At 40.3% G+C, this 10,931-nt stretch overlaps 1 protein-coding gene across 1 annotated transcript in view; it reads right to left on the minus strand.

The window, feature by feature from the left end:
- LOC106086105 (protein masquerade) overlaps positions 1-414 on the minus strand; it is a 30,146-nt gene extending 29,732 nt beyond the window's left edge. Inside the window, exon 1 of the mRNA XM_059368414.1 lies at positions 395-414. Coding sequence (XP_059224397.1) covers positions 395-414 — 20 coding nt within the window. The remainder of the gene's footprint in view (positions 1-394) is intronic.
- Positions 415-10,931: the final 10,517 nt, after the last annotated feature.

Raw genomic sequence — 10,931 nt, forward strand, 5'->3', positions numbered from 1 at the left:
TTGTCATAATCTTGGAGGAGAATTTAAGCAAGGGGTATATTCCAGTATAAACACGTGACCATTATGACATGCTCTTCTTATAAGCTGGACACCCTGGAGCTATGGTTGAGTAGAATTATACTTGATTTTTCCTAATCATGAACAATATCTTCTCTTAAGAACTTGAAAATTTGCATATATCCTCCTTGTGCCCTTGAAAATGCATTTTTGGCAATTGAAAATTTGCATAATACCACTAATCCTACAAAATACTTTGCTCTCATGCAAATTTGCCATCGATCGCTAAGAGCGGAAGACATTTTCATCAAGGATTATTAAATTCGCATATTTTTTTGTTAGCCCTTACCACAATTTCGCACCTTGTTTAACCCTTCTTTTTTTGGCAAATACTCACACCAAGGGTTGCAGGGGCATTGTTTCCTTGAGTTCTTATCACCTTGTTATGAGGCACATTGTTGATTTGGCAAAAACTTGATTTTGCGGTTCTGCCTGCTAAAGATGAGTGCAAGAGAAATAAGGGGTGTTTGAGACTTTTGTTTTTGCATTCTAACAATTGCCAATCAATAAACTATAAATATTTGTTGATATACACAATTATCCGATGTCACTGGTATTGGTTAACATTACTATAATGATTTTGTGTAGGTTAAGGTTGAAGGTTGAAGAAGGGAGAACAGACTGTTCCGCCCTTCTTAAGTATGTACGTAGTTATTCTTTGAAAGTTGAACTTAACTCACATTTCTTAAGAATACCATACATTTGGTACACTGCAAGTGAACTGCAAATAACGTGTCTCCTAAAATAGCTACCTGTATTTATGTTGGAATGGAGTCTTTCACTGATGGGTACTACAATGTAAAAATGCTGGCTTCTAGGGATTTAAGAACTCAAGTCAGAAGATCAAAGACGAAGATTTATATGTAGAATAAATTTCTATCAAATCCTAAACAAATTAAGGTTTTAAGGACTCGAAACACCACTTTATACAGGAGCTATATTGAAATATGAACCGATTGCAATATGAATAATGTATATTTTCAATATTGCTACACGAAAAAAAAAATAATTCTTTTCACATAAAGGAAATTTTCACCAAGCAAACTTCTTTTCCGAAAAACGTTGAACTTTGTTCACAATAAAAGTACTTATTTTCTGCGCTGAAAATACCTTTCATTCTTGATATATAGAACATGTTATTCTGGGTTTCAACTAGTATTTTTTATAAATTAAATTAACGTAATGTTTTTGTCTATGTATATCTTAATTTCGCAACAGATTGTGCATATAGAAAAGGATGCCCAGTTCAATTCATTGTTGTAACATAAATCAGGCTAAGATAGGCAAAGATCCGAGTATTGAAACATCAGGCAATGCAGGGAATGGAAACCCAATACAGCTTAATGAACCGGGACCCGACGATGGAACCATTACCGACTTTATAAAGAGTCGGAAGACTAGACTAGGCAAAGAACCTAAAACGATGACATTAGGCAGTGACAGGAAAGTCAATGCAGTCTAAAGAACAGGGAGCAGGCGATGAGATCATCACCTACTTCCAAGGTGCCCATTTACTGGAGCACCAATGATTGAGGTTATCCAGATAAACCTCCACCGGAGCGAGACTGCTACACACGCTCTGATGGAGAAAATCGGCAAGGGCAAGATCCATATTGCCTTAATTCAGGAGCCATGGACGACGCGGAATAAAGTTTCTGGACTGAACCATATCAACTACCAATTATTGTATGCTAACACTGGTACTCGGCCGAGGACCTGCGTTATTTGTCATACAAATTTTAATTATATATTTTCCCCGGAGTTGTCAACGTCGGATGCAACAGTGGTGAGACAGGGAGATGGTGGAGCATACCTGGCATCACTTTATCTGCTTTTCGACTCTCCGACACAGCCACCCACGTCGGAGCTGGAACGGCTGGTGAGGAAAGCAAAACAGATAGGATAAGATGTACTATTAGGGAGCGATGCGAACTCTCATCACATTTCGTGGGGTAGTACCAACTCTAATAAGCGGGGCCAAGCCCTGGCAGAGTTCTTGAATACTAACGACCTAATAGCACTTAATATTGGTAACACCGCTACCTTTGTTAATAGGATTAGGGAGGAGGTATTAGATGTAACGATGAGAATGGAGGGTCTCCATGGAACACTCTTTCTCTGACCATCGCTACATTAGGTTTAGAAAAGCTCGGCCAGCGCCGAATCCGATAAGCTTCCGGAATAAGTTGAAAACCAACTGGACAAAATTCGGAAGGCTACTCAGAAGAAGACTTGGGCAAGATAATTTAGATTGTCCAAACATAGAAGATATTGACGAAAATGTCAACAGGATTACAACTGCACTGGTGGGGTTCTTCGAAGATAGTTGTCCTCTTCGGGAAAGGAAATCAGCCCAATAAAAACCCTGGATGACCGGGAACAGTCACAATATTGGGAAAGAGGTCCGCAGACTTTTTAACAGAGCACGTCGTAAAAAAGCGGAAGTTTATTGGGATGTGTATTACACACGGCTCAAGGAATACAGTAAGATTACCAGAGCGGCAAAACGTGCCCCTCCTGGCAGCTTTTCTGCGAACAGGTCGATAGCGTTAATGACTCCGCCAAGATAAAACAGTTTCTCCCAAAAACCCATGTCCAAAGTGAAACTTTAGTAGACGACATGGAATGAGAGCAGAGGCAACGGAGGATATCTTGAGGCTTTTGATGAAAACCCATTTTCCACCGGATATGACGGAACTCACGGAGCCACCCGAATCTTGGAATAATGAGGTTGATCAAGGTTTATAATAACGGAATTTATGGTGAAGGAATCCTTGAGGAGCTTCAAACCATTTAAGTCACCCGGACCTGATGGAATATTTCCAGTGTTACTACAAAAAGAGCTATCTGACAGTAACTACTATCTGGCGACTCGTCTGGCCAAAATTTTCACAGCGTGCCTAGGACTTGCATATACTCCGAAAGCCTGGCAGGAGGCAAGGGTGGTGTTATGCGACACCAAAGGCTTACAGACCCATAAGCGTTACGTCGTTTCTACTCAAAACCATGGAACGTATTGTGATCACCATGATAAAGAGTAGGACATCCAGCGAACGGCTCAAATACAAACAGCATGCCTATGTCAAGGGAAGGTCGGTGGAGACTGCCCTGCACTAGGTTGTGCATAAAATAGAAGAATCATTCGATGCCAAAACATGCACCCTGGCGTTATGCATTGACATCGAGGAGGCTTTTTAACAATGTGCGGATCGACACACTGATCCAATCCTTAGATCCGTACCGGGTGGATCCGATTCTTAGAGGTTGGATGAAGCATATGCTAAGGACCAGGTGGATAAATTGTGTGTCCCATGGCATAAATATAAGTGAGAAAGTGGCACAGGGCACGCCACAGGGGGGGCATTTTATCGCTACTCCTATGGGTGATCACCATAAATGACCTATTACGGATGCTGACTGAGGAGGGATTTGAACCCGTCTGCTACGCAAACGAAGTTATAATACTTCTAAGAAGTAAGAATCCTAATCAGCTATACAGAAGGCCCGAAAGGGTTTTGCATATGGCATATGACTGGGCTAGATCCAGAGGTCTCAATGCTAACCCAGAGAAGACTGAAATATGCCTGTTGACGAGGAAGACGAAGGTGGGCCACGTTTCCTCAATAAGACGATTTCGACAAGGTTAAATACTTAGGTGTGATCTTGGACAGAAAACTGAATTGGAAGTGTCACATTCAGGAGCGTACTGAGAAGGTTCACAGCTGTTGGGCACTATGTAGACGGTCCGTAGGCTCAAAATGGGGCCTGAATCCGAGGATAGGCCACTGGCTCTACAGGAGCGTGATAAGACCTATACTTACTTACGCCTCTGTAGTTTGGTGGACTGCTATGGAGAAAAAGTGCAACATACAACAGGTTCAGAGAACATATTGTCTTGGCATAGGCGGAGCGATGAGGACCACGCCCACTAGGGCACTGGAGACTATTCTAGATATCCGTCCCATTGACATACAGGTTAAGTGTGAGGCAGCCACTGCGGCTATGAGACTTAAGGAGATGGGAGAATGGATTGAGGATGGGAGCAGCTCATACAATAGCGGTATAATCGAGGCGACAATAGAAAACCTGGAAGGAAGGGAAGAGGTTTCCAATGGGATACCTGAGATTAACCTTGAAGTCGAGTGCGAGGCACTGCTGCCATAGGCACAGTCTTAGATTGACGCAACCCTAGTATTGCCATCTGGAAGATCATGTTACACGGATGGATCAAAGCTTGAGGACAGAGTGGACCTGAGGGTTTACATTTAAAACCCAGGGACTAAGATCTGTTTTAGACTGCCTGTCCATAATACGGTCCTGCAGGCAAAGATACGGACGATCACGGAATGCGTGAAGTGGTGTGGTGTGGTGCTAACGCGAGGACGTCGAGTGTGAACATCTTAACAGACAGTAAAATTGCCATAAGGGCAATAACAACCACGACGGTAAGGTCACGAACAGTCTTGAAGTGAAAGAAGGAGATTATCGCTTGTTCTGAGGATGGCAAAATCCGCATAGTTTGGGTTCCGGGCAATAACGGGAAAATGAAAGGGCAGACGATTTGGCGGTGAAGGCCAGAGAACTGCCGTCAATAAACTTGGTTAACCCGAAGCCTTTCAGGTCGACGCAGTCCGATTTAAGGGAGTGGGCGACGAATGCGCATGCAACATTGTGGAACAGCGAATCGGTCGGTAGGACGGTGAAAATCCGATGGGGGGATCCAGATCGTGAGAAAACGAGGCTATTACTGAAAGGTTGCAAGAAGGAGGTCAGTATAGTTGTTGGTATCGTAACGGGACACATAGGACTACGAGGTCACTTATGTAAAATTGGTGCGGCAAGAGATCTGCATCTCTGGGGCATGCGGGGGAGATGATGAGACGTTGAAGCATTACCTTTGTCATTGCCCGGCTTTCGCGTCTAACAGATACCGGCACTTAGGTGGAGACACAATACCTGACATGAACCAACGTAGGGGAGTGGTATTGAAAACAATTAGGGATTTTGTAAGTAGCACGGAGCTCCTAACCCAAAATTTTCTTTTTAGAGGTAAATTTATAGTTTTTAGAGTCGTATGTCCATAGTGGCATGGGCGGATTAATATATGCACCCTCTTTTCAACCTATTTTAACCTTAGAAATTGTAGGAAATTAGAGTTTTTATTGGCTTTTTAAAATTTTTAATATTTTGATTATCATAGAAAATTTTATGAATTTATTTTGAAAGCCTTCCTAGGCAATTTTACCATTGACTGCTCACGACTTTATCTCGCATTAGCAAATTGCAAATTTACCCATGGACATTCCATTAAGGAACAGAGGCAAATTTCTGCAATATCAATGAGCGCTGTCCGATTCAAGATTAAACTCAATAATTAGGGACTCCATTTTTACAGCCTATTCCGAACAGCGTGCCGCATCTCTTTGGCTGAAAATTTTTTCTGATGTTCTCGCCAGGATTCAAACCCAAGCGATCAGCGTCATGAGCGGACATGCTAAACTCTGCTCTGCTGTGGACTCTCTTTTTCATTTATCGGCATATAATTTAGAAACAATAACAAATCGTGCCAACAACCCCTTATCGCCTTGCTAAAACAGCATTGATTTGCAAACTCAAGAACGACACTCGTGCAACCCTAATTGAGTTGTTGACACCATAACAATGATTGCGAAAATATGTGAAATTAATGATCATGGGCTTTCACTCTTGTTATCCTTGAAAGCGAAAAGAAGAGGCAAAGATTAGTTGCATTATGCAAATTTCCTTGCAAGAAAATGCGATTTTAAGTATTTGCGTATGCAAATGACAAGAAATGCAAAATGCAAAACAAGCCAAGGAATTAAAAAATCAATGGGGCGCCTATAGCACCAGAATATCAGTTTGCAAACACTGGGAAGCAGAATTCGATGATGTGAATGATGCGTTTCGGCTCCAGCTGTGAACACTTTAGTAGATAAATTGTTTTTTAAATATATATTGAAGTAAAATTTTCAAATTTCCTAGAAATGAGAAAAAAAAAACAAAAGTTCCCAGGGTTAAAAATCTTCACCCCTAAGTCCTTCCATAAATTTCGCTTTCAAGTCATTGGAGAAAAGAAAAAGAAATTTGAATATTTTTTGTTAAGATCTCTAATCAAAAATAAAAGCATTTTTTTCGGGAAAAATCATAAAAAATTAATTTTATATGCTTGGACAAATAGATAAACCCTTTGAGAACATATTTGCCCTTCTCTTGTCAGTAACTACCCTGGGGCCATTTCTTTGTCTAGTTTGAAGACGGTGATCAAAGAGATGATGCTGCTGCTGGTGGTAGCAACATCATTTTTTCTTTTTCCATGCTATATTCATCGTATGCAAATGAATGCCTTAAAGTACACCAAGGACAAATGAAAGGACACAAGCGTCTTTTGTATTTTGTGTTTGATTGAACACAAAGGGTTTGTTTGCATCATTAGAAGATTTTTGGATTTTTTTCTTGTATTTTTTAACTATTTATAAAAAACAGGCAAACATACAAAAGTAACCCAAGATAAAATTTCATATAAATTTTGGGCAAGTTTTTATAAATTAAAAAGTGAGCAAATCATTTCATTTCACTTTTAAGCGTGAGAAATGTAAGCCAGCAATTTTTCTTTCAATAGAAGGATGCATAAAAAACAGCTTTTTGGTGAAAAATGTCTCATATATATGATAACTTTAGATTGGCATTAGATTTTTAAGGTAGCACCATAATATGGGTATATAATTTTGGTCATTCGATTTGGAACATATCGAAATAAAGGGTGCATTTTTAGCTATTATCTTTTTGGAAAAAGTGGTTTGAACAGCTCACGCACGTTTTGTGTTTTTTGTTTTTGCTGTCAATCATCTTTAGTTTGATACATAACTTAACCAAGAATCGTCTTACAAAAAAACAACACTTCCAAATTATTGAATTTTATTATCTAAATGCATGCTCTGTTAAGAAAGTTCATGGCGCGCTTCTTCTTCTTCAACGACGAAGCTCATTTTTGGATCAATGGGTATGTAAATAAGCAGAATTGTCGATTTTGGAGTGAAGATCAGCCAGAAGCATTGCAAGAGCTGCCAATGCATCCAGAAAAAATCACAGATTGATGCGGTTTATGGGCTGGTGGCATCATTGGACCATACTTCTTAGAAGATGATGCAAATTGTAACGTAACTGTGAATGGTCAGCGCTACCGTGAGATGATATCCAATTATTTTTTTTTTCCAAAATGCAAGAGCTTGACTTGTATGACATGTGGTTTCAGCTAGACGGTACCACATGCTACACGGCACGCATAATAATGGACATATTGAGAGGCTAGTGCGGTGAACATTTTATTTTTATCCTTTTATATAGCTCTTAAAAAATCAAACCCTTTATTCAAAATTCTATTGCTATAGCAAAAAATTTTTTTTCAATATTTTATTAAAATTTAATTTTTTTAATATTAATCATCATATAACTCTAAACATACGTATAAATATTGTTGTAATACCCATCACCATAGGATGGTATATACTAATCTAGTCATTCTGTTTGTAACATCTCGAGATATTGATCTACGACACCATAAAGTATATATATTATTGATCGTCTCGAGATTCCGATATCCGTCCGTCCGTCCGTCTGTCGACATTATGATAGCGGTCGAACGCTATCATTTCAGATTTGGATATATTGGGTTACCCAAAAAGTAATTGCGGATTTTTCATATAGCCGGCGTTGACAAATTTTTTCACAGCTTGTGACTCTGTAATTGCATTCCTTCTTCTGTCAGTTATAAGCTGTTACTTTTAGCTTGCTTTAGAAAAAAAGTGTAAAAAAGTATATTTGATTAAAGTTCATTCTGAGTTTTATTAAAAATGCGTTTACTTTCTTTTAAAAAATCCGCAATTACTTTTTGGGCAACCCAATATCTCCCATATAAACCGATCTCTCGATTTGACTTCTTGAGCCCTTGAAAGCCGCAATTTTTGTCCGTTTAGGCTGAAATTTTGGACACAGTGTTTTATTTTGACTTCCACCAACTGTGCCAAGCGCGGTTCAAATCGGTCAAGAACCTGATGACATCCAACAAATGTGCCAAGTACGGCTCAAATCGATCTATAACCTAATATAGCTTAAGTTAGTTTAGGCTTAAGTGACAGTCTGCCATCAGACTCACTTAGACGTTTTCGTCCATTGTGATACCACAGGAACAGAAGAAGAAAGATGCCTTCTAATTCCTATCGTTGAACAGTCCAGATCGCTTTAAAAAGCCAAATAACTTGCGAATGTTCAAATCCGCTAAATCAGACAGGTTCTCAAAGAAATGGAACTCCTTCTGAGTGCTAGTGCGGGGCACACACACACAGATGTGGTTCTATAGTTTCTTCATCTTCAATGTCCTCACAACTTCTGCAATAGTGGTTGCTAGCAACCTTCAGTCTGTCAGCATATTTTTCGATTAGACAGTGACCTGTCATGACGGACACAATGACTGCGACGTCTGTTCTAGCCAATGACAGCAAAGCAGTAGTCCTCTTCAAGTCTAGATTAGGCCACATAGCTTAGGAATGCTCACAGCCCCCTCTTTGTGACCATCTGGTTCTGAAAACTTAGCTTACATGTCACTAAAGGCATACCCACATATTGCAGTCTCCCTGGAATGTATAAGGTAGTTCCAAGTCTCGCAAGCTCGTCCGCTTTACAATTCCCTGGAATATCTCTGTGACCCGGCACCCAGAACAGGTGAATTTTGAACTGTTCAGCCATCTCGTTGAGAGATCTGCTACAGTCGAGGGCGGTTTTTGTGTTCAGAAATATGTTCTCCAGGAATTTAATGGCTGTCTGAGAAGATATTCATGCCAATCGTCGTAATGACATTATATCTTCCATTCCATTCCACCACGTCCTTAATTGCAAGGATCTCCGCTTGATACACACTGCAGTGGTCGGGTAACCTTTTCGATATGACCAGTTCTAGATCTCTAGAGTACACCCCAAAGCCCACCTGGTTGTTTAGTTTAGAACCATCCGTATAGAAGTCTATGTAACTTCTGTTACCAGGGATATTGTAGTTCCAATCGGTTCTATTTGGAATAGTGGTACAGTACTTTTTATCAAAAAGTGACTCTGGCATGGTGTAATTCAAGCTGCCTGGAACGAATGTCGAGTTTTACGCAGATACCTGCCATCACGGCCCAAACCTGCGAGGCCCAAGACCCAAGGGTGAATACAATGCGTCTACCAAAGCCCCCACATGTGGTAACCCACACATGAGTATCAATTTGATCCCACGTATTTGGACGTGCTCACCTCCTTGGTTAGGAGCGGAGCACTACCTAAAACTCCTTCCGATCTATGGGTCACGGCACCCGGTTGAAAACGCAACTCCACGCCGAGCTTATGCTCTACCCGCGATTTGGGTACAAACCACAGCCACCACGTTGCTCCCCAATGGGTCCGGTTAAGTATTGAGCAGTAGGTGGACTTTTAAAGCACCGTCCATCAGACCATAACACCATATAGCTTTACAGTTCTGACAACTGCAGTATATACCCAATGCATTACACGCGATCTAAACCCCAACTTTTACCAATGGCTCTCTAGCAGGTGTATAGGGTAAGAGTTGCCTTTCTTGTCCTTTCCAAAATGTTGGATTTGAAGTTCAATTTGCTATCCAGCAAAACACCCAGGTATTTTGCGCTGTCTGTAAATGGAACATACATTCTCTCCTCCCAAGCAGATAGGTTCCACTTTAGGCAACTTGTATTTCCTGCAGAAAAGATCTACTTCTGTCTTGCACGGATTTCAACCTTGTTAACTTTCGGTAGCGCACTATGCTGTTGCACGTAGAGAATCCTGAAGTATATCTCTTAGAGTGCTGGGAAACTTTCGCCTAACCGCAATTGCCACGTCATCAGGATACGCGACCACTTTTTTTTAGATAATAATATATTGTTAATGGCTATATTCCAAAGTAGAGGAGACAGTACACCTCTTTGAGGTGTTCCTCTGCTGACCCATCTTGACAGATCTTGATCGACAGATCCCAAGCCTGCCGTAATGCATCTTTTCGTAAGCAAGTTATTAATAAACTTTCTTACGGTAGATTTGATGCCTAAAAATGCCAACTCCTTTATGATTGACGTAGGTTTTATATTATGGAAAGCACCTTCAATGTTAAGAAATGCTACCATTGTTACCTGATATAGGTCCCATATAAACAGATCTCCCGATTTGACTTTTTTTGTCTGATTTGGCTGAAATTGCATGTGGTGTTTTGTTAAGACTTTCAACAACTGTGTTAAGTACAGTCCAAATAGGTCTTTAACCAGATATAGCTCCCATAGCTTAGCAAAATCCATGGTGGTGGGTTCCCAAGATTCGGCCCGGCCGAACTAAGCACGCTTTTACTTGTTACACCTACCGCCATAGAATAGTTGCATTTATTACCCGATTTCGCTGAAATTTAAAACATTCAGTTATTTTAAGCCTCCCGACTGTAATAGGTTCAGATCGTATTTATGTATAGCTACCAAATAGACCGATCTGCATGTTGAGGGTCTTAAGCCCATAATAGCTTCATTTATTACTCGATTTCGCTAAATTTTAAGCTTCCCGATATCCGACCCAAATATGTTTCAGGTCGGACTATCCTTAGTTACAGCTATCATATGGACCGTTCTACCGACTAAGGGTCTGAAGCCCTTAAAAGCTGAATTTTAACCCGATTTCGTTGAAATTAGAAATAGTGAGTTTTTTTAAGCCTCTCGACATCCGACCCAAATATGATTCAAATTAGACGATGTTGCCCAAAAAGTAATTGCGGATTTTTTAAAAGAAAGTAAATGCATTTTTAATAAGACTTAGAATGAACTTTA

The sequence above is a fragment of the Stomoxys calcitrans genome, chromosome 1 (assembly GCF_963082655.1).
Source record: "Stomoxys calcitrans chromosome 1, idStoCalc2.1, whole genome shotgun sequence".
Taxonomy (NCBI): Eukaryota; Metazoa; Arthropoda; class Insecta; order Diptera; family Muscidae; genus Stomoxys; species Stomoxys calcitrans.